Source organism: Lipotes vexillifer, unplaced genomic scaffold (genome assembly GCF_000442215.2).
Source record: "Lipotes vexillifer unplaced genomic scaffold, Lipotes_vexillifer_v1.1 scaffold197, whole genome shotgun sequence".
Classification (NCBI taxonomy): Eukaryota; Metazoa; Chordata; class Mammalia; order Artiodactyla; family Lipotidae; genus Lipotes; species Lipotes vexillifer.
Window position 1 is genome coordinate 950,338 of NW_006781042.1, and position 22,622 is coordinate 972,959.

A 22,622-nucleotide genomic window follows, 5' to 3' on the forward strand; every position below is an offset into this window, starting at 1 on the left:
TGACTCTACAAACAGTTGGTAGGGCCTCTGCCTTTCTTTTAGCCTCCCTGGTGATGTTAGGTAAAGGGAAACTTTCTTTGTTGATGGACAGATAGACTCCCTGGAGTTTGGCTAACCCCAGACATGAGAGAAATTAGGAAGAAATATTTCTGCTTTTGCTCTAGATGTATTCTGAAAAAGAGCCTGCTACTTTCCATAAATTTGGATCTAGGCCATCTGAGCTTTCAGGCAGTGCGGACCATTCTTCATTCTTTTTTTTTTTTTTTTTTCTGTGTGTGTGATATGCGCACCTCTCACTGTTGTGGCCTCTCCCGTCACGGAGCACAGGCTCCGGACGCGCAGGCTCAGTGGCCATGGCTCACAGGCCCAGCCACTCCGCGGCATGTGGGATCTTCCCGGACCGGGGCACGAACCCGTGTCCCCTGCATTGGCAGGCGGACTCTCAACCACTGCGCCACCAGGGAAGCCCTCTTCATTCTTGATAATAGTGTCCTCACGTGCTCAGATGAGTGTTACACTGTTTGCTTCCTACTGGTAGAAAAATGTCTATTTTTTGTTCTCAGGAAAGCTCAATACAGCCATCTGCTCCAGGTGATACGTGGCATCAAACTGGAAAATGGCCATCAGGAAAGTAATAGAGGACTGTGCTGATTATATTACACAAGATGTGTCTAGTGCTCAGAATTTAGGAAAGTTGTTGGCTTGCCTATTGCTGAATTAACAATATTGTTACCAAACATCTGCCTTTCAAAACTTGTTGAGGCTTACTTTTGGAAACTATCCTGTTGCTGTGGTCTGGTTACTAAACAAGTTACAAAAGACCTTTTTCCCCTTCTGGAATTTGGAAAGCATGAGTGAAGCATCTTACCTTTGAAGCACAACCAGGTGGGACAGCAACAGTCTATCTGAACAAAAAGTGATGTTCCAGCACTAGAGATAGTTCTGTATTAAGTGTCCCACCCCTGTAAGTCCTAGATTGATTAGCTGAGAAATAATCTATGGGCTTAATTGTATCTTTTACCTGATCTTGAAAGGCTTTTCATTATTAAGTCAGTGTGGCTTTTAAAACAGAAAGTGGATCATCCCCTCCCCCAGGACTGTCCTCTGGAATCTTTTTCATGTTTGTATTGAGAGAAGGGGAAAGAATTAGCAGTAATATTGTAGATTTTTTCACCTCCTGCTGATTTCTGTACTGACTTAGGGTACAAGCCACTGTTAGGCTGTCTTTATATGTAGATAGGTATGCAATCTCTGGGTTAGCAGGGACCGTCATAGCTGATTTAGGATTCCAATATCAATACTGGGAAATGGGTGCCTGGACCTTCCAAGGATTGTATAGGCACAGCTGGTTTAAAGGAATCCATTTCTAGATTCTCAAATTCCATATGTATTGTCCTTTCCCACCTCCCCTTTTCCCTTTGTCCTTCCCCCACTTTACAGAAAAACAAACAAGCAGACAAACAAAAAACACCAGAAAATTGGAAGTACTCCAGAAATTTCTGGCCACTTGAACCTTGGCATGGTGCATTGCCCTTAAGGTGTAAAAACCTCTAAGGTGCCAAAAAAGCTGAAGTATCCTTTAATCATAGGGCTATAACCCAACCCTCCACTATCTTCTGCCTTATCTTCTTATGCATTTACAATAAATTGCTCCTTTTTATAATAATTGGTTTTTATAAAACATTAAAAGTATATCTGTTTTGATCAGTTGTGCTCCAGTAAGTATTGTAATGGTAACTCAAATCCAATACAGAAATGTTAACACTTAGAGCCTTACAGTCACAGTAAATAAAGAAAATTTTAAGTTTGTAATTATATTTTTATTGGTGAAACTATGATAGATTTTCATTAAAATATATTAGGTTGAAAATTGAGGGGGAGGTAGGTAAAGTAGAAATATTATTTCAAGGAGGAAAAGGGAATGATATAAAATTTCTATTAAAAAATAAATTGTTAGGGCTTCCCTGGTGGTGCAGCTGTTGGGAGTCCGCCTGCCGATGCAGGGGACGCGGGTTCGTGCCCCGGTCTGGGAAGATCCCACATGCTGCGGAGCGGCTGGGCCCGTGAGCCATGGCCACTGAGCCTGCGCGTCTGGAGCCTGTGCTCCGCAACGGGAGAGGCCACAACAGTGAGAGGCCCGCGTACCAAAAAAATAAAAATAAAAAAATAAAAAAAAATAAAAAATAAAAAATAATAAATTGTTAGACGTCAGATTCCACATAGGATGCAGTAGGTAGCTCCCATTGCAATAAGTACAAAAATCAAATTACAAAAGCCATATTTTTAAAGATGTCAGAGAGCTGTGGTTACAAAGTCTGCGAGGAGAACTAAAGTTCAGAAGAAGGAAGAGCCCTTCCTAACTGAGCAGAAGGTGCTGGCCATGTTCTTTCCTGAGGGCATCTATGCACAGGCTGTAGTTTGGGCTGCCATGGACAGACTCTACCAGGGTCAAAAGAAATCAGAGTTTTCGATGGCCACATGTGTTGATAGGATAGACTGGATTCTAGAGGAACCCCAAACACATGACCAGTCTTCCCTATAGGACATTTGCTGGGTGCTGGGGTTGCCCTGGGAGCTAGGGGGCTAGGCTGGAAAGCAGAATGAAATGCCCACAGTATACAGTGCTTAGGAGACCAAGTTCCCCTAGTGGGAGGGTTCTGCTCCACAGGGCATTTTGAACCGACTTGGGAAAGGGTGATAAAGAGGTAAGATTAAAACCTCCAAAGAACAGAATGTTCAGAGCAGAGAACAGAGGTTTGACAGGCTCTCCATCAAAAGTCCAAAAGGACTACACTTGAGGATGGAGCTGGGCCAGAAAGGCCGAGTGTAATATCCTACAATCTCCTGGTACGTAAGTAGGACACGAACTTCCATTAGTGGAAGAGATCTCCAACAAGCACGCTACAGGTCTTGCCTTTGAGACATTTGAAACCAGAAGTAGACTTGGGACTTCCCTGGTGGTCCGGTGGTTGAGAATCTGCCTTCCAATGCAGGGGATGCGGGTTCAGTCCCTGGTCAGGGAACTAAGATCCCACATGCCGTGGGGCAACTAAGCCCACACGCCACAATTAAAGAGCCACCGTGCCACAACTAGAGAGAAGCCCTCAGGCCACAACGAAAGATCCTGCATGCCGCAACGAAGGTCGCACATGCCACAGCTAAGAACAGATGCAGCCAAATAAATATTTTTTAAAAAAGAAGAAGTAGACTTATTCAACCCAGTGCTGACCTGTTTCCTTCTGATTGGATTGAGGGTGATCAGCCCCTTCTTTTCTCAAGAGTGAAATGGGTAAATGCATATGGAGGAAACAGCTTTCATCTCTCTGTTAGTTTGCTAGGGCTGCCATAACAAAATCCCACAGACTGTAAACATCAGAAACCTATTTTCTCACAGTTCTGGAGGCTAGATGTTCAAGATCAAGGTTCTTAGAAGTTCGATTTCTCCTGAGGTCTCTCTCCTTTGGCTTGCAGATGACTGCCTCCTCATTGTGTTCTCACATGGCCTTTTCTCTGTGTACATACATCGCTGGTGTCCCTTCCTCTTCTTATGAGGACGTCAGTCTTACTGGATTAGAGTCCTTCCCTTATGACTTTGTTTAACCTTAATTATCTCCTTAAAGCCCCTCTCTCCAAATAGTCACATTGGGAGTTGGCGCTTCAACATACGAATTTGCAAGAGACACAGTTCAGTCCATAGCAATCTCCATGGTTCTTTATCCTCCATGTCCAGCATACAATAAAAAAATTATGAGACATGAAAATGTGGTCAGTAATCAAAAGAAGCCAGCCCACAATATTATCTAAATATTGAAGTCAAACAGTCAGGAACTTGAAATATTGTAAATGTGATAAAGAAAATAGAAATGATGGATGGACAGAATGGATAAAAAGATGGAGAATTTCAACAGAGAATTGGAATCTACCTAGAAAAAAAAATCATGTAGAACTGAAAAATATGTCTAAAACTAAGAATTTTTTGGATTTGTTTAACCTTGAGAGGACAGGCTTGGTGAATAGAAGACAGGTCAATAAAAGACATTCAAACTGAAGGATGATAAGAATGGAGAATGGAGAAAGCAAAGCAGAGAGTGTAAGAGACAAGTGGGACACAGGTGATCTAACATATGAAATTGAAATCCCAGAAGGATAAGAGAGAGAAAGTGAAGCAGAGCAATATATGAAGAGATAATGACTGAAAGTTTCCAGAACAAATGAAATATACCAATTCTCAGATTCAAGAAACTCAGTAACCACAAGCAGAATAAATAAATACAACACACCTAGGCATATCATGTCAAAGTATTGAAAATGAAAGATAATGAGAAAAAGCCCAAAAGCAGTCTGATAAAATGGACAAATTACCTGTAAATAAGCAACAATAAGATTGATGGTCAAATTATGGAAGCCAGAATATAACAGAATGATATCTCTAAAGTGCTTAAAGAATTAAAACCTGCCAACCTAGAATTCTAGGGAACCTAGAATCCAGGGAAAATATCTTTCAAAATTATAGGTAAAATAGAAGACATTTTAGAAAAAAGAAATTATAGAATTTTAATATAATCACTTAGCAGCCCTCAGTGAATTAATGCCTCTAAACACTGAGCATCTACAGCTGTTCACATCACAAAAAGAAAGGCAACTAGACATTAAGAGTCTCCTGATGAAGAAACAACGATGGTGCCTAAGGTCTTGCAAAATAAAATAACCCTGAATCTAATCAGACCTCAGGATCCAGCTTTCAATTTGCAGGTAGCACAGAGGACAGAGGAGTGTCCTGTACTACGTTGTGAGGATATAGGTCAAATGATCTGTGTTCTTCAACAAGTATTTACATTTTGATGAGAAAAGGAAGGATGGACAGGAGAAAATCTATTGTATAAGAAACCCAAAAGATATATTAAAACAAAAAACAGGCAAAACTAAAGTATTTAGAAGGGAATTCCCTGGCAGTCCAGTGGTTAGGACTCCGAGTTTTCACTGCCACAGGCCCAGGTTCGATCCCTGGTCAGGGAACTAAGATCCCACAAGCTGCACGGTGTGACCCAAGAATAAATAAAAAAATAAAATATTTAGGAATGCATACTTGGATGAATAAAATTATTTTAAAAAGCAAGGAAGCGATTAATGTACAAGTCAGGATAATGATTTCTTTAGGGAAGGGAAGGGGTTGTAATAGGAATGAAGCACATAGAGGCCTCTGAATGGCCAGGAAAAATTCCATTTCTTGAGACCTGGGTGTTGGTTATACAGGTGTTCACCTTAAAAAACTTCATTAAGCTATACTTTTTTTTTTTTTTTTTTTTTTGGAACTTCATTAAGCTATACTTTTTTTTTTTTTTTTTTTTTTGGCGGTACACGGGCCTCTCACTGCCGCGGCCTCTCCCGCCGCGGAGCACAGGCTCCAGACGCGCGGGCCGAGCCGCTCTGCGGCATGCAGGACCCTCCCGGACTGGGGCACGAACCCGCATCCCCCACACCGTCAGGCGGACTCCCAACCACTGCGCCACCAGGGAAGCCCCTAAGCTATACTTTTTATGCTGTTTTCTGTATCCTTTTTATACTCCTTGATGAAAAAAGAAAAAGAAAAAAATTAGTGAATAAACATTGGTCAAAGAATAAATCACGAAAGAAATAAAATTTTCTTAAATGAATAAAAATGAAAACATGATATCCCAGCAGAGGCATTCACATGCTGCATGTATTTAGCCCAGATCAGTGGTCTGTAGAATTTTCTGTTCACATACATATCCCCACAATAATTTTTTTTTGAGTTACAACTTAACATATATTAAAGTACACTTTTATTTAGGAATAACTTAAACCCTCTGCTAGGTTGCCCCCCATGATAGGGTGCTTGTTGCCCCAGGGCAACTCCAGTGATTAGAAAGTTCTTATATGTAGGCTCTCTATTTTTAAATGTTGGCAATTCATAGTTTTTAAAAACATTTAGAAAGGTTAAGCAAGCCAAACATAACATAAAAGGGCTAAATGTGGCCTTGAGTTCTAGCTTTGAATGCTTAGATAACGAAAAGTCTGTCAGGAAATTCCTCATCTAATCTACTGCCATTTTGACTTAAACAAATCTGGAAAAGGCTGAGCTCACTCTCTCTCTTCATGCCAGTTGAAAGTGAGATACTGAGGCAGGCTATGGGAGGAAGCTGGCTTGTTGTTATATGCCTTAATGGCATAATCAGATGACACGCAATCTGCATTTATTGAATACCTGCTGTGTGCTTCTCAGTGTGAGCCACAAGCAAGAGCATCTTTTTCTTCTCCATTCTCCTGTTCAGAAAGACTGACAATCACTGGAGAAATTTTTTTGCTACACAAACTCCAAAGAGATGAAGTTTATTTATTATATAAGCAACACAGAAATAGCCAGTTGGCTAAGTAATTCACATGGGGCTTCCTCAATCATTTCAAGATGTAAGAACTAATACCCACTGTAAAACTTCCTACCTGGAGGATTAGGCTCAATTTTTTTAGCTGATGTCAAATAATAACTCATTTCTCAAAACCTCTTTAAAAATCAGAGGAAGGAACTGGGGATTTTGCTGTAGCAAAGAAAAAGCCCATCAGAATATGTTTTACACCTACGAAGTACGTAGGAAGAGCATCTGTTTCTATGTGATAATTCTGAAGATAAAATAAACAGGCTGCCCGTTATCTATAGAGCCAGTATGGTGTATGGGAAGGAGCATTAGGCTTAAGATCATACCTGGATTCAAGTCTGCAGTACTTCCAGTAACCAAATGATTGAGTGATTCTAGGCAGGTTATATAACAGCAGTTGTCTGATTCTCAGTTTCTTCTGTAAAATTGCTACCTCCACCCCCCCGCCCTACCATCTCATATCGTGGATGACTTAACAGCCTTGGAGGCTTTCTGAAAACTAGGTGCTTTCAAATGTAAGACATTGTTATTGCTGTGTGTAAGATCAATGCCCATAGATCCATAATTTCTAGAGCATTGCTGCCTAGTAACCTAGGTAATAGAAGTAATGGGTTTACATTTGGTAGATGTTGGTGTCTTTGGAAAATATTCATACGGCCTTCTCCTTCCCTTTTTCCTAATTCTTGTTGGAAAGGACTTTAGGGTTTTCACTGATAGGGTTGCTTCCCCTGAGATATGCCTCTACACTAAGACCTTACTATTTATGGAAAGAAGCATAATGTAATAGAGTTGGTAGGCCTGGGTTTAAATTCCTGATGCATTCGTCTCTTAGTTGGAGGCTTTGGAAAAATTGTTTAATCTTGCCAAACTTTCTTCATCTGTAAAATAAGAATATAAACAGTGCAAACAGTAACAACAGTAGTAATAATATCTGCTTTCTTAGGAATATTGTGAGGGTGCTCAGTAGCTACTAAATGTTGCTATTCCTCATTTTAAAAGCTTTCTCCCTTTTAACTTTCCTCTGAAAAACTCCTTAGAGACCAAGCCATGGTGCTCATCTGGTGCCCTCCTGAATGGTCAGTTGAGTTTTTCTTGCATGAAGGCTGCTCTTGACTCATCAATAGTTTAAGAGGGGGGAAGTTATACGACAGATTTTTCCCTGAATAGAGGGGAAAACATGCAGCTTCACTGCCAGGTCACTGCAGCCACCCCCCACTGACAGTAGGCTGTTGAAGTCGGCTGGAAACAGCTGTAAATGTATTTCCATGGGCCTGCGTACCTGTGCCTACTCTCTCTCCTCCTTTTTCTAGACATGCATTTACTCTCAGTGAATCAGGCCTGGGCATCTGCTTTTTCCTCTCGTGCAATAGGAAGAACAGCTGTTTTTAATTGGCCACAAGTAGTTGGTTGCAAACACATGTGAAGTACAGATGAAAGAAGAACTTAGTGTAATTGACTTTTTTTGTACAATTAAGCATTGCTGCCTGTGGAGCTCTTTGAGTTTTACTGACAGCACTGGCTGTCCCATCTGGCTTTTCTTAACTCTTAAGTGGTTACAGGATCCCCAGGAGGCAGCCGCTGCTCTCTCTGTATTGTCAGTACCCTGATTGTATTTCTCTTTATGGTTTGAAACTTGGAGCCCTGGGAGTGTTCACTAGGGCCTTTTGGAATTACTAAGAGGTTGTTTGGACAACTCTTTTAGATATGTGAGGAAAAGAAAGAGTCCCTTGCCCCTCATGGCTCCTCATTAACTCTACCAGTGGAGTCAGGAATGAAATAGATTAATTGCCTGGACAGGTACTTACCAAACCTCATTTTGGTAGATAACAGCTTTAGCCTTCTGCTTCAAGCCTTGTTCCAGAGGAAATAATGAGATTTACTTTAATTTGTTCACTTACTGAGTATCCTTAGATAAAACATTATGCAAATCCTATGGGTGATTGAAAAAAGAATACTTTCTTGCCTTCCAAGAACTTCCAATCTAAGAGGGATGAGAAAAGGGTATGTGTGTATGTGCACACTAAATTTAAAAATGGATTCCAAAGCCTATAAAAAAAGATAATTAAAGAGGGCTTGAAGAGATTTTGGGGATCAGTAAAGTTTTCATGGAATTAGCATTTCAGAGGACTGTGAAGGATAAGTAGGATCTTAGCTACTTTATTTCTCTGCTCTTAACTATAGTCAAAACACAATAAAAGAAACATACAAAATTGACAGCAGGAAGATGGAGAAAGACACTTGGGTAATCCACATGTTGGATGGTGAAGCCCACTAATGGAGATTGGGTTCTTTCCTGCATGCTTATATTCCACAGTCTAATACACTCACACCTTTTCATTCATTCATCAGATACTTGTTGAAAATTTACCATGTGCTAGGTAGAGACTGTTCTAGAGGCTTAGGATACAGCAGAAGAACAAAAGAGCCCTGCCATCATGGAGCTTACATTCTAGCAGGGGAAACAGACAATTAACAATAGATACAGTAAATTATATAGTATGTTTGAAAGGTTAGAAGTGCTTTGGAAAAAGAAAAAATAGAGCAGAATAAGGGGGATAGGAAGTGGTATGGGAACAGAGTCAGGGAAATGTAATTTTAGATAGGATATTCAGTATAGTCCTCCCTGAGAAGGTCACATTTGAACAAAACCTCAAAGTGGTGAGAGAGCCTTGCAGAAATCTGGGATACGTGCATTTCAGGTAGAACCAGTATGAAGGTTTTGAAGTGAGAATGTGCCTGAGGGGAGAAGAGTAGGGCTTAGCCACAGAGATAAATGGGGTATAGGGGTGTCCAGTCATGTAGGCTCTTATTGTGAGTGACGTGGGGAGCCATCAGAGAATTTTGAGCAGAGGAGTGACATGATCTGACTTATTTTAACAGCATCACTGACTACTGAGTTGAGGGTAGATAGTGGGAGTGGGGCTGCCAAGGGTAGAAATGAGAACTAGTAGGATTCTCTCACACAGGTGAGCTGTGGTGGTGGCTTGAACCAAGGTAATAGGGGTTGAAGTCTAGATATATTTTGAAAGTAAAGCCAAAAGGGGGGGAGGGGGTACTTCCCTGGTGGTCCAGTGGCTAAGACTCCACACTCCCAATGCAAAGGGCCCGGGTTCGATCCCCGGTCGGGGAACTAGATGCCACATGCATGCCGCAACTAAGAAGCCCGCGTGCCGCAACTAAAACCTGGCATAGCCTAAATAAATATTTTTTTTAAAAAGTAAAGCTATCAGGATTTCCTAATAGATTAGATTGGGGGAGAAAGGGAGAGCAGGTAGAGTTTGAGATATCTCTTAAACAACCAGGTAGAGTTGTTGAATAAACACTTTGGATGTTAGAGGTATGGAGGTCTGGAGTTCAAGAAAGACCTGGACTAGAGATAAAAGTTTTTTTGATATCATATAGGTAGTATCTAAAGCCACAGACTGGATGAGAATATCAGTGACTGAGATCAGCAGTGAGTGAAGTATAGCTAGTTTAAGAGAAGAGGACCAAAAACTGAGCCCTAAGGCATTCTCATGTTAAGAAGGCAGGGAGGGGACTTCCCTGGTGGTCCAGTGGTTGAGACTCTGCACTTCCACTGCAGGGGACATGGGTTCGATCCCTGGTCGGGGAACTAAGATCCTGCATGCTGCACTGAGTAGCCCCCCCCCAAAAAAAGCCAGAGAGAAGAGCCAAAAAAGGAAATCAACAAGGAGTCACCAGTGAGGTAGCAGGAAAACCAAAAGAGGGTGATCCTAGGAGGGCAGTGAAAAAAGTGTGTCAAAGGGGAGGCAATTCTGTTGAATCTTGCCAATAAGTCAAATAAGACGAGTTAGGATGGGAACTGAATTAACCATTGAATTCTTTGGTGAATATCACCAAGCCCAAGTCTTATTGCTTAGGGAAGGACTAGGTAACTACAGAGATTTGAAGTCCATTGCGTCATGGCAATAACCATTGTTACCTGATTTTTTTACTTCTTTCCCTGCAAAGTAGTACCACTCCTTTATGTCCTTGCTTCCCATCTTGCCCTATCAGTGTGTTCTGCAGGTTTTGTTTGCTACTCGAGTCTAGAGCTACCAGATGAAGTTTTCCCATGTTCCGGCATTTCCTATACCAACATCTGTCTTTTTTTTTTTTTTTTTTTGCGGTACGCGGGCCTCTCACTGTTGTGGCCTCTCCCGTTGCGGAGCACAGGCTCCGGACGCTCAGGCTCAGCGGCCATGGCTCACGGGCGCAGCCACTCTGCGGCATGTGGGATCTTCCCGGACCGGGGCACGAACCCGTGTCCCCTGCATCGGCAGGCGGACTCTCAACCACTGCGCCACCAGGGAAGCCCGGTTATATAGTTCTTGGCAAAAATATTCCCCACCTAACTTTTTCCAACTTGATTCTCCTGTTGATGATCAGGCTCTGGTTAGGTAATGGAGGAGAGGAGGCCTCAAGGTCGTACTGGTATTGGCATCTTGACATTAGCCATTTCAGACTAAAGAAATTTATCTGATATATGCAAATCTCCAGAACTGATAAAACATCTATTCTCTAAAAATCATTGTATGTAAACTGTACAGTAGGAGCTGTGTTCAATTACTTGAAACCTGGAAACCAGGAGAGGGACTATAGAGAACCTCTCTGAAGCCCATTCGTTGCTGTGATTCTGTGTACGCAGCCTGGGTTACCTTATACAGGTGGCAGCAATACTTCCTGTACCTGTTTTCACCTTCTGTCTCTTGGCTCTATTGACTTCCTCTTCATTTTCAGATTTTCTGGGTACACATTTGGGTAGGAAGAAGGAGAAATAATCTCTTATTAAAATTGTTGCCAAGGGGCTTCCCTGGTGGCGCAGTGGTTAAGAATCCGCCTGCCAGTGCAGGGGACACGGGTTTGAGCCCTGGTCTGGGAAGATCCCACATGCCGCAGAGCAGCTAAGCCCGTGCGCCACAACTACTGACCCTGCACTCTAGAGCCCGCGCACCACAACTACTGAGCCTGCGTGCCACAACTACTAAAGCCTGTGTGCCTAGAGCCTGTGCTCCGCAACAAGAGAAGCCACCACAATGAGAAGCCCACGCACCGCAATGAAGAGTAGCCCCCACTCGCCACAACTAGAGGAAGCCCGTGTGTGACAACAAATACCCAACACAACCAAAAATAAATAAATTTTTTTTTTTTAATTGCTGCCAAGAAGAGAAACCAGATGAAGTCACAGTGCTTGAAAGAGCAATAGAAACAGTTTTTCCATGGTTTGAATTTTCAAGCATTGATACCCTTCAGTTATTCCTTAGATCTGAAAGTTATCGTAATTGTATTCTAAGTCATCTTTGACAGAAAGATTGGTTTAGTTGATAAACTTTAGTTCTCTGGTAGCTGATTCTTTAGGACATGAGACCTTCTATCTGTCCTCCTTTGGTGGTACTTATTCTAGAATTGCCCTCTCCTGAAACACTATCCATTTAACAATGGATACCTGCTTTAGTTTTACTAAGTTCCTGCTTTAGTTCAGGCATTGCACCCCAGGTTCTAGGTGTGCAAGAGATCCAGTTTTACTCTCATAGACTATTCATTGTTGGCAATGTGATGAAATGTCCTGTGCTGATACTGTAGAGCTTTTGCAATCACAATACCATTGGATAGAATCTTCTTCTTCCCCCCTTTTAAATTTAGGACTTAAAAAGAAAATCAACTTGTACAATGACTGCCAGAAGGATTTAGAAATCAGTTATGACCTTTTGGCTCCACCCCTATTCAAACCTTTTCATCTCTTAAACGCCACTGTTACAGAGGGAACGATATTAGGCATTATAACCAAACAGACTCTGGTTCAAATACTGGCTCTGCCATTTACTAGCAACTTGGAAGAAGTCACTGAAATTCTCTGAGTCACTTAAATTCTTTTTCTTAGAGGCAGAAGGATTAAACAAGAGATTGGTACTAGGTTCAACCGTAAGTTTCTTTGCTAGTGACCACCCCAGTGTGGGTATGAATAGGAGTAGGATGTTGCAAACGTAGAATTCAGAAGAGATCCATGAGCAGGACTGCTACTTGTTGAATCAACCATATATAGAAAAGAAACTCGCCCAAAGGAACTCCTTGGGGTGGTGAGATCACTGTATTGAGACAACTGTTTTAGATTCCCATGGATCCCTTTTCCTTAATTCTCTCAAGTTTCTTTGTACTTTGACTAGGCTCAGGTTACCTTCCCCTCCTCCCACTCCACCCTAGGAACCTAGTGTACTCAGGCTGCCTAGGGGTTCCCATCAAGGCAGCCTACCTTTGGTGCTTAAACCTTTCCTGATCCTTTGTCTCCATAAAAACACACCTATGTCCTAGTTACTTTTCTTCTCCTTTATAGTTTATTAGCAAACATGATGATGTTGGGCTGAAATATGAATGGCTCTAAATACATTATCCATCCTGAATAATTCAAATATTAATAATGTCAAACATGGGGGAAAATTTAGGCAAAGGATATTTTTGTCACTCACAAAGTAGAGTAAGCACCTGGTGCTAGCCAAGTTGGCACCACCAAGGAGCAAATCAGTACAGTCTGAAACCTCTTGCTGTCATAAAAAAAAAAGATATGTACATGTCAATAAAGAGGGTTATCTTTCATGAGACAGAAGAGGTGAAGGAGGAATTGTGTCAGGAGGCCAAAAGCAGAAGACACCTTCTGCAGAACCAGATTATTTCTGGAAAAGGGATGTTGTTCTGGCCATTTTCCCTCCAGATACTGAGATGAGAAACGTTTGGAATAAATGTTTGAACAAGGTGGAGTTGGGACTGGGATGGAGGCGTGCGGAGCTGAGATAGTGTGTGATGGTACTTTGCGCCCTAGTGGTGCCATGCTCCTGGTAGGGTCTAAGAAGGCACTCATTGCTTAAATAAATGAACACTCATTTGTTTGTGTCTGTATGCATCACATTTTGCCAGTTGGTGGGTACTGAGCTGTTGATGGCTGCTCAGAAGTGACCTTATTCAGAACTTGGGTGCATTTGTTCTGTGTGAGTGTGATGCCCTTACCAGTGAAGTTGAACCTTTGAGATTGTCCCGAGTTCATAGATGATGACATTTTCATCTATAAGCTCTAGGCCTCTGGTACTTTTCACCATCGTTGAAGAAGAAAGCCTACAGGATGGTCCTTAAGATACAGCTTTTCTATCAATGACCTCCGTACGTGGTGTATTTAAGGCCCACACTCTCTAATTCTCAATACCTGGGCTCTGCTTATTATGAAAGTGACCCATATCTCCTTTCTTTATCCTTAGTTCTCCCTGCTTTCAGAGTGAAGAAGGGATTTTCTCCATTATTTTCCCAGAGGTTTTTGTTTGTTTGCTTTGTTTGCTATTTTCATTATAGAAAATGAGGGCAACTGGATCAGAGATTTTTTTGCGCGTTTAAGTAATTACATGCTTCTGGTTCTGCATGTCCCTGGCTCAGCTGCCACCTGTTCTCAAGCAGTTCAGTCTCATTTTGCTTATGACTGGCCTTTTTTAAGGTAACACTTGGATTCTATCTTGGGGATCAAAACCTTGAGAAATGTTTGAAGTGGCTGTGGCTTCATTGACAATGGAATTGCAGTGGGTGGGCGTGGGCAATGCTTAAAGACTAAATAAAGGCTCTTGGTAAGAGCACATATGCCGAGAGATATTTCATCTTCCTTCTTCCCATAGCAACTTTATCTGTAAGATTAAGCATTCTGCTGGTGGTATAGTTAATAAAATATCTCGGCTCTGGTTCAGAGCTGTTTGTTTGCCATTACTGGAACCTGTTTACTTCCATCTGTTTCGTCATTTGATTTTTGTTTCCTTCTTTCTTCCCAGGTGGCATTGGTAGGGTGGTCAACGGAGCCTTCATGGTGCTGAAAGGGCATCGGTCTATTGTGAACCAGGTCCGATTTAACCCCCACACCTACATGATCTGCTCTTCTGGTGTAGAAAAGATCATCAAGGTGAGGCAGCTTACCCTCTTGTCCTTTTAGAGAAATTATTGCAGTTCGTAAATGGAAGAAACTAAAACAATGTATGTAGGACCTCATAGCTAAACATACCGAAGGTCTATCAGAATTCTCAATTATTTTGACATATTATAAAATATGGAAAAATTGATGTTAAAGAGGGTGGTTTTAAAACCCTCCTTTCAGGGCCATTTTAAAAAATAATCACTAGGTTTTGAAACTAGATACTACCTGTATGCCACTACATTTCCATGGCCTCTGATCTGGAGTCTGATGAATTCTGCTTTCCAAACCCCATCTGGAGGTAAAGAAGCTATCATCCCCAAAGTTACTCTGTGTGCACTTTTCCTTAATTGCTGTCCTCATAACTGAGTGGCTACCGGAACCATAGCTAACTTGTCTCAGGACATATCAAAATATCACAACCACATGCATATCAACCACTGCATGTGGTTGTGATTGAGGCTAAACACTTGCATCAACTGCACATTGACTGAATGAACTTAACCCTGCCAAGGAATATTTTTAGAGCTTGCAACTGAGAGACCCAGCCTGGCCTGCGTCCACGGAAGGATGGCCCGCTGCCCATCACTCACATTCCAGTCGCTAGTAACCCTTTTCCACATCTGAGAAAATGAGGGTTCAGGGCAAATGACGAATTCTTGAGGACCCTGTGATAACTTGACTATTAAATAAGGATAGATGATATCCCCCACTCCCCAGCAAAACATAAAACTCCTCTTTTTTTTCCCCCAAAATGACATTGAAAACCTGAGGGAAGTTTCAGGGGAAAAGTAAAAATTGATTTGTAACAAATTGATAGTTTTCATTTTATTTCATTCTTTAAAAAAAACCAAAAAACTATACAACTTGTATCTGAGGCAGAGGAAGCTATCAAAAATGTAATGTTGGAGTATGGGTCAATATTTTTATTTGTCCTTATTCCAACTTCCTTTATTTAGGTTTTATTGGTCCTGTGGATCAGGGCTGACTTTCATGATTGCATACATTTATTTACCCATAAATAAACAGGGCTAGAACAGGACTTCTAGATCATTTTTACTGACTTTTCCTTTTGTAGATGAGGTTTAAGTTATAAATTTACTGTCTGGGGTTAATTATACAGCTAATTAGTGGTAAGGCTAGCATAGAGCCCTGTTCTTTGTTCTTCCTAGTATACTGCCACATTTACCATGCTAGCGGGAAGGCAGCAAGCAGCCTGATGCCCCTGCTGGGTTTGATCATCTCAGTAGTCCTTCACTTGGGCAGTCATTGAATTGCCCCTGTCCCTTGCATTGTTTTCCCTTCTCCTTTAGCCTGTGACTCATGGGTTGGCACAGTAGTATGTCCTCTCTAGGCCCGTTGACATCATTCTCTCAGGGAGCTCTGCTTGAGCATCTCCTTTAGAACAGAGATTCCTGCTTGGCCGTACACTCTGGGTTGCTTCTGTGCTAAGTCTCCCCAATTATTGTTTAGTCAACCGGAGTCCTTACCCGAAAGGTCATAGGTTGGAAACTAGCCAGGTTCTCAGAGAAGAAGGAGAAGAAAATATTTTCTCTGTGAAAATATTCAGACTAAACTATGGAGCTCACTGCTTTCAGGTTCCAGTGAGGTCTGAACATTGCCTCACCAGTAGGCATGTTTAGCCATTTAAGACCTTAAGTCAGTACAGTTAGTACCCTTGGGCAGCCCTTCGAGTCTGTCTCCCATCTGTCAACTGAGGGCGCTAACAGTGACTTGACACCTAAGAGTGCCTTGTAAGTTACCTGTGCCTGACAATTTCTGACTATTTTAATAAGTCACTTTCTTGTTGCTGTTTCTGAGAGGATCAATGGCTCAAAGAGCATCATTCCACCATATTCTAGTCCAGCCTGCTTTTCTCTCTCCACCTCTCTCTCTACTCACTCCACCTTCCCCCTGACTTGTCCTTTACTGATGCCTTTCTGGCCTGGAGGAGCAGAGTCCCTATTGTCAGGGCCAGCCTCTTCTCACCCATAACAGGTCTTCTATCCCCTGGAACGCCCACAACTTAGCAAAAAAGGGGGTTCATTTTGTAGTTAAACATAAGAGATAGCAAGATGGAGCAAATGCTGGCATTTTTTTCCTCAAAGACCAGTATTCATTTACTCGCCCTGTATTTGTGAACCATACCTACTGTGTGCAATTTGTGCTAGGCCCTGTGCGGAACACAAAGAAAGAAAGGTAATGCAGGTCCCCATGGGAATTGGTGACCCAGGAGGAGAGACAAGAAATAAAGGTAATGAAAAATGCAATAAGTACATAAGAGATAGAAACAGTGCTGTGTGGGGAGGAAGAAATTTTTTTCCCCATGTGGGGTAATCTCAGTGTAGGTAATACTTGGACTAGATTTTGAAGGAAAAAGCCTGCAAAAGAAAAGAAAGGAGTAAGTTGGGAGGACCATTCTAAGGAGAGAGAATGGACATTTAATTATTTCACTGAATTAATAAATATTTATCGATCACCTGCTGCATTCCAGGCAGTGTGTTCATGAATAAATGCTCAGAAGCAGCAAAATGTAGGACCAGTTTAGAAAATGATCATTTGGCCAAAGTAAAGAGCACAGAAAGGGAGGGCTAAGATGTGAGGCAGGGATGGTAGGCCAGAGGTGGGCCCAGGAAGTCTTGGAATCCGGATTAGAGAGTGTGGAGCATCCCTGAATAACAGCTTAAGTCTCTATCTGTGTAGTTTTTCTTGGTAGGTGGGCAAATGTCTAAATTTAGTGTGATAGCACAAAGAGAGAAGAGGGCTTAGAGATGCTACATCAAGCATGTCATGGTCACCTGTGTAGATCAGAACACTTGTTACTTAAATTGCTTTCCATTTTGATGTTGTTTTGAATAAGAATGGAACTGCATCCTTTTCCTCAGCAGCCTCTTGTGCTAAACTTTTCACTGGGCTTGAAGAGAAAGCTGCTCATCCCTCCTACTTTTCTCATGAACTTTGCCCCATGAAGAGAAACATCTAGCCACAGTTAACATGCAACAGGAAGTTGTGTTTTCATTGCTTCACTTCTGAGTTGTTGACTTTCAGTGTAAGAAAAACAACAAACAATTTCACAAATGTTTGAAATTGATATTTTAGGGATGAGGAAGGACTAACATAATCGGGATGGTCAATGCTTCTGCTCTTCAAAAGTCCCTTTGAGGATGAGTCTCAGACCTTCTAGTTGAGGTATTCAGTTGCCAAACGAAGGAGGAAGCACCACAGCTATTGGTGCTTTGGTATACCTTATATCATTTGATCATTCTCATTTCTACAGTTGAGAAAGAGGTTTCAAGGATGAAGTCATGTTCTCTGGGCCATGTGAAGTGCTGCGGCTCGGGTTCCTACCTGTTCTACTATAGCTCCCACAGCTCTGTGCGGCAAGTCCCTTGAGGATGAAGACTGGCCGTCTGGGATAGGGGTTTTGTTTTGCTCTGAATCTCGGGATTGCATGAGACCCATCTAATTTCACTGTTTAGATAAGGAAGCTGAGCTTCACCCACGGTCACCAGCGAACTAGAGCTGTGTGGGAACCCACATTCAAGACTCTTGCCTCCTGATCCAGCGTTTTGTTCCATTACTCCAAGCTTCAGGAATGAAAGTCTACCTCAGCTTAATACATTCCAGAGCGCATGTAAATGCCAACTTTCAGTATTTTGATTTTCATTCCTGAAGTGAAGATATAGGAGGCTGGGTAGTAGATTAAAATCTAGGCTTGTTGGATAGTTGGGCCAGCAAGCATCTCACCATTAACATTTTGTAATTCTGTTAAATTCTGAGTTTCTGGGAAGTACATATAGATTTCATATTATGCAACATGGTTAGTAACATTTTCCATTTTTAAACTGGGGGAGTGAGAAATTTAGCCCAGAATATAGACTAAGACCCCAAAACACCCTAAAGGCTTTGCCTATTGGACCCCTCAGTCTCTCATTTATTTATTTACTTACTTACTTACTTATTTATTTAGCTAGCTAGCTAGCTGTGCTGAGTCTTAGTTGCAGCAGGCAGGATCTTTGTTCCCACATGCGGGATCTTTAGTTGCGGCATGCGAACACTTAGTCGCAGCATGTGGGATTTAGGTCCCTGACCAGGGATCAAACCCGGGCCCCCTGCATTGGGAGCATGGAGTTTTAGCCACTGGACCACCAGGGAAGTCCCCCCCTCAGTTTTTTTCTAAGCCACCAAACTTATTCCCAGAGACACCTGTTTGCAGAGATAGTCATTTACAGCTTGGGCCATTGCTGAAGGCCAGGTCTAAATGTTTCCGGAAAATTGAGTCTCACAAAGAATTTGAGAATTGCTTCAGGCTAAGCCTTTATTTTCTGCTACTTATTTTATGCTAACTATATTCCAGTGTTTCTTAAAAGTTGGTCCCCCCACTTACCCCTTGAGTGCTAATTAAAAGTGCAGAGCCCTGGTAACCTACCCATGACTTACTGAATCAGAATCTCTAAGGGTGGGGCTCAGGAGTCGGTATTTTTTTTTTAAGATAAAACACCTTGATTTATTTATTTATGGCTGCGTTGGGTCTTCATTGCTGCGTGTAGGCTTCCTCTAGTTGCGGCGAGCAAGTGCTACTGTTCGTTGTAGTGCTCGGGCTTCTCATTGCGGTGGCTTCTCTTTGTTGTGGAGCACGGGCTCTAGGCGCGCGGGCTTCAGTAGTTGTGGATCGCAGGCTCTAGAGCACAGGCTCAGTACTTGTGGCACACGGGCTTAGTTGCTCCATGGTATGTGGGATCTTCCCAGACCAGGGATCAAACGCATGTCCCCTGCATTGGCAGGCGGATTCTTAACTACTGCACCACCAGGCAAGTCCCAGGAGTCAGCATTTTAATTATTCTTCAGGTAATTCACGTGCATGCCAAAGTTTGAGAACCACTGCCTTAAAACTCCCCTGGGTAAGATAATGAAGCTGGAGATAGGAGAACACCTGAGGAGTTGTGGGCAGGGAACAAAGTTGAAGGAGGAATGAATCTGAGTTGGGAACTGGTGAAGACACTTAGCCTAGAAGATTTCTTCAGCCCCTCTTGAACTGGGGATCCTCCAAAGAAACAGTGTCTCCCAGGAGATCAAAGTAAATCACGGAGGGAAAGGGCCTCAGGAACAGAGCTTATAAGAAGGTGAATTTGTCCTTGGACAGCTTTGCCAAAGCAAAGCCATTGTCTTGATGGAGGATAGGGGATGAGGAGCCACTGTTTTCTGGGTTGGGTGCCATCTAAATATAGACACCAGCCTGTCAAGGCAAGAAAATCATCTGGAATTTCATCTGAGTTGCCATGACTACCAGCTGATGTAACTGAGCTTCTCTGTGCTGCGCTGGACCAGTCTGGCAGTCAGGTGAAGCTCATCGTTCTCATTTGCAGTGACAGCTTAATTACCTTGAACATCGTTTTTGCATAACTTATTCAACTTGTAAAGTTGGGCTTTTGCATTCAGACAGAACTTAGTTTGAATCCTAGTTCTGCCACCTTTTGGCTATGCGCCCATGTCTCTGACCATGGAGTGGAAGGGTATTAAGGGATGGGTCTGTGGTCTTGGAAGGTGTGTCCTACCTATTCCTGCAGCTAACAGAAGAGTTGGGGAGCAAGCCAGCAGCTCCCTGGTTAAGAGAACCCAGATTCCTGGGTAACTGATGCCTGCACGTCCGAGAGGGAACTGCAGTGTAGGCAGCTGGCTATTCTTATCAAGCTCCAGTAAGCAATTCCCATTAGTTTAAAATAGAAACGTTGCAGTTGGGGAGAAGTAGAGTTACGGGCTGAAATATTAACTGTCACAGAGGACTGACTGCTGGGTCTCTTTTCACTTTGGAAAAGTGGTACCTCTCCAGTCTTCTGAGAGTTTTGAACACATTGGCCGATCTTCAAGTCATCCTCTGTACTCTGAGATTATGAAGGGGGTTATTGTAGTTTCCAAGCTACTAATAGAGGAAGCTAAAGGGAAGAGGGGTAGTGGCAGACAGGGTGTGTGTTTATCCTGGGCCTAGAGACAGGACTTGGGTCTCCTGAAACTAGGCTAATGCTGTGTCCTATACCATGCTTTGTCCCACATTTGAATCTGGAAGCTTCCATTTTCATATGTGGCCCACATAATCCAGTCTGGATTATATTTTTAAAGTTGGTTAGCAAGTCCTGGCTCAGTGACGGGGAGGGTCTGGGGAAGCTCTGCCTTAGTGTTCTTTATGGCCGACAGCTTTAGAATACATTCTAATCAGCCCTCATTGGTTTTGTTTCCGCCTTCTGTGCAGATCTGGAGCCCATACAAGCAGCCAGGATGTACCGGAGATCTGGATGGTCGGATTGAGGATGATTCTCGCTGTCTCTATACCCACGAAGAGTACATCAGCCTTGTCCTGAACAGTGGGAGTGGCCTGTCCCACGACTACGCCAACCAGTCTGTGCAGGAAGACCCCCGGATGATGGCCTTCTTTGACTCCCTGGTGCGTCGCGAGATCGAGGGCTGGAGCTCCGACTCAGACAGCGACCTCAGCGAAAGCACCATCCTCCAGCTGCACGCAGGGGTCAGTGAGCGTTCGGGCTACACCGACTCCGAGTCCTCGGCCTCGCTGCCCCGCTCCCCTCCGCCCACAGTGGATGAGTCTGCTGACAGCGCCTTCCACCTGGGGCCCCTGCGGGTCACTGCCACAAATGTGGTGGCTTCAACTCCGCCACCGCCCACGTGCGAGGATGCCACCACTCGCCAGCAGCGCCTGTCTGCCCTGCGGCGCTACCAGGACAAACGCCTCCTGGCTCTTTCCAACGAGTCCGATTCAGAAGAGAACGCCTGTGAGGTTGAACTGGACACAGATCTCTTCCCCCGGCCACGGTCTCCCAGCCCTGAAGACGAGTCCAGCAGCTCCGGCAGCCCCAGCAGCTCCGAGGATGAGGAGGAGCTGAATGAACGGCGAGCGTCCACCCGGCAGCGGAACGCCATGCGGCGCCGGCAGAAGATGCCTCGAGAGGAGAGGCCTGGTGCCCCGACCAAGCCCACTGACACCTGCATTGGAGAAGACAACTATGACTACCCCCAGATCAAAGTAGATGACCTCTCTTCTTCCCCCACCTCCTCTCCTGAGCGGAACACGTCCACTCTGGAGATTCAGCCAAGCCGAGCATCGCCAACTTCTGACATGGAGTCAGTTGAGCGCAAGATTTATAAAGCTTACAAGTGGCTCCGCTACTCCTATATCTCCTACTCAAATAACAAAGAGGGAGAGAGCTCGCTTGTGTCTGGGGAGGCAGATGAAGGGAGAGCAGGAACCAGCCACAAAGACAACCCAGCCCCTTCTTCCAGTAAGGAAGCCTGTCTAAACACGACCATGGCCCAGAGGAGCCAGGACCTGCCCCCCGCAGGCCACAGCAAGGACGCTTTTAAAGAAGGGACTTCTGCCATAAATCCCAGCAATGGCCCAGGCCATGAGCCCAGCGGTCACCCTTGGGCTGAGGCACCAGAGGACACCTCTCAGGACACGAGTAACACTGGTGGCTCTGTAGAACACTCTTTTGAGACCAAGAAGCTCAATGGAAAGGCCCTGAGCAAGGCCCTGAGCAGCCGGGCTGAGGAGCCACCCTCCCCTCCTGTCCCCAAGGCATCTGGCTCCGCTCTCAGCAGCGGGTCTGGCAACTGTCTGAGGACCCAGTCTGATGACAGTGAGGAGAGGAGCCTCGAAACCATCTGTGCCAACCACAACAATGGGCGCTTACACCCCCGGCCCCCTCATCCCCACAGCAACGGGCAGAGCTTTGGGGAGCTGGAGGCGGTGGCCTGCTCGTCCCCAGGACGTTCGGACACTGATCATGATAACTTGTCCCTGACAGCGATGCTCCTACACAAAGATTGTTGTGGGTCTGAAATGGCCTGTGAGACCCCCAGTGCTGGAACGAGAGAGGACCCCACTGACCCCCCGGACACAGACAGCAGCAGGGCTGTTCATGGCCATAGTGGCCTCAAAAGGCACCGAATCGAATTGGAAGACACAGATTCGGAGAATTCCTCCTCAGAGAAGAAATTAAAAACATGATAAATACAAAGGGAAAACAAAAAGCTATGAAAAGTAGCTTTATAAAGAATTTTAAATCCTGTTTAGTGAACACAGAGGAAAGGAAAAATAGTATTAAAGGCACATAAAACCAGGGCCTGAAGTTTTGTGTCTGATGCTGCTCCCTTCTATTCAACAATGGGTCTGATGTTTAGCTGGCCACTGGCTGTGCTGTGTTAAGAAAGGGAAAAAAATCCAAGTGACTCCTTTCTAGTAAGACTTGAGCATAGTGTACCTGTGCAGATTCTGTTAA

At 43.6% G+C, this 22,622-nt stretch overlaps 1 protein-coding gene across 2 annotated transcripts in view; it reads left to right on the plus strand.

Annotated features, from left to right (window-relative positions):
- Positions 1-22,351, plus strand: part of DCAF5 (DDB1 and CUL4 associated factor 5) — a 95,976-nt gene extending 73,625 nt beyond the window's left edge. For both annotated transcript variants that reach the window (XM_007454448.1, XM_007454447.1), the window contains exons 8-9: positions 14,195-14,322; positions 20,579-22,351. In XM_007454448.1, coding sequence (XP_007454510.1) covers positions 14,195-14,322; positions 20,579-22,351 — 1,901 coding nt within the window. The remainder of the gene's footprint in view (positions 1-14,194; positions 14,323-20,578) is intronic.
- The last annotated feature ends 271 nt before the right edge of the window (positions 22,352-22,622 follow it).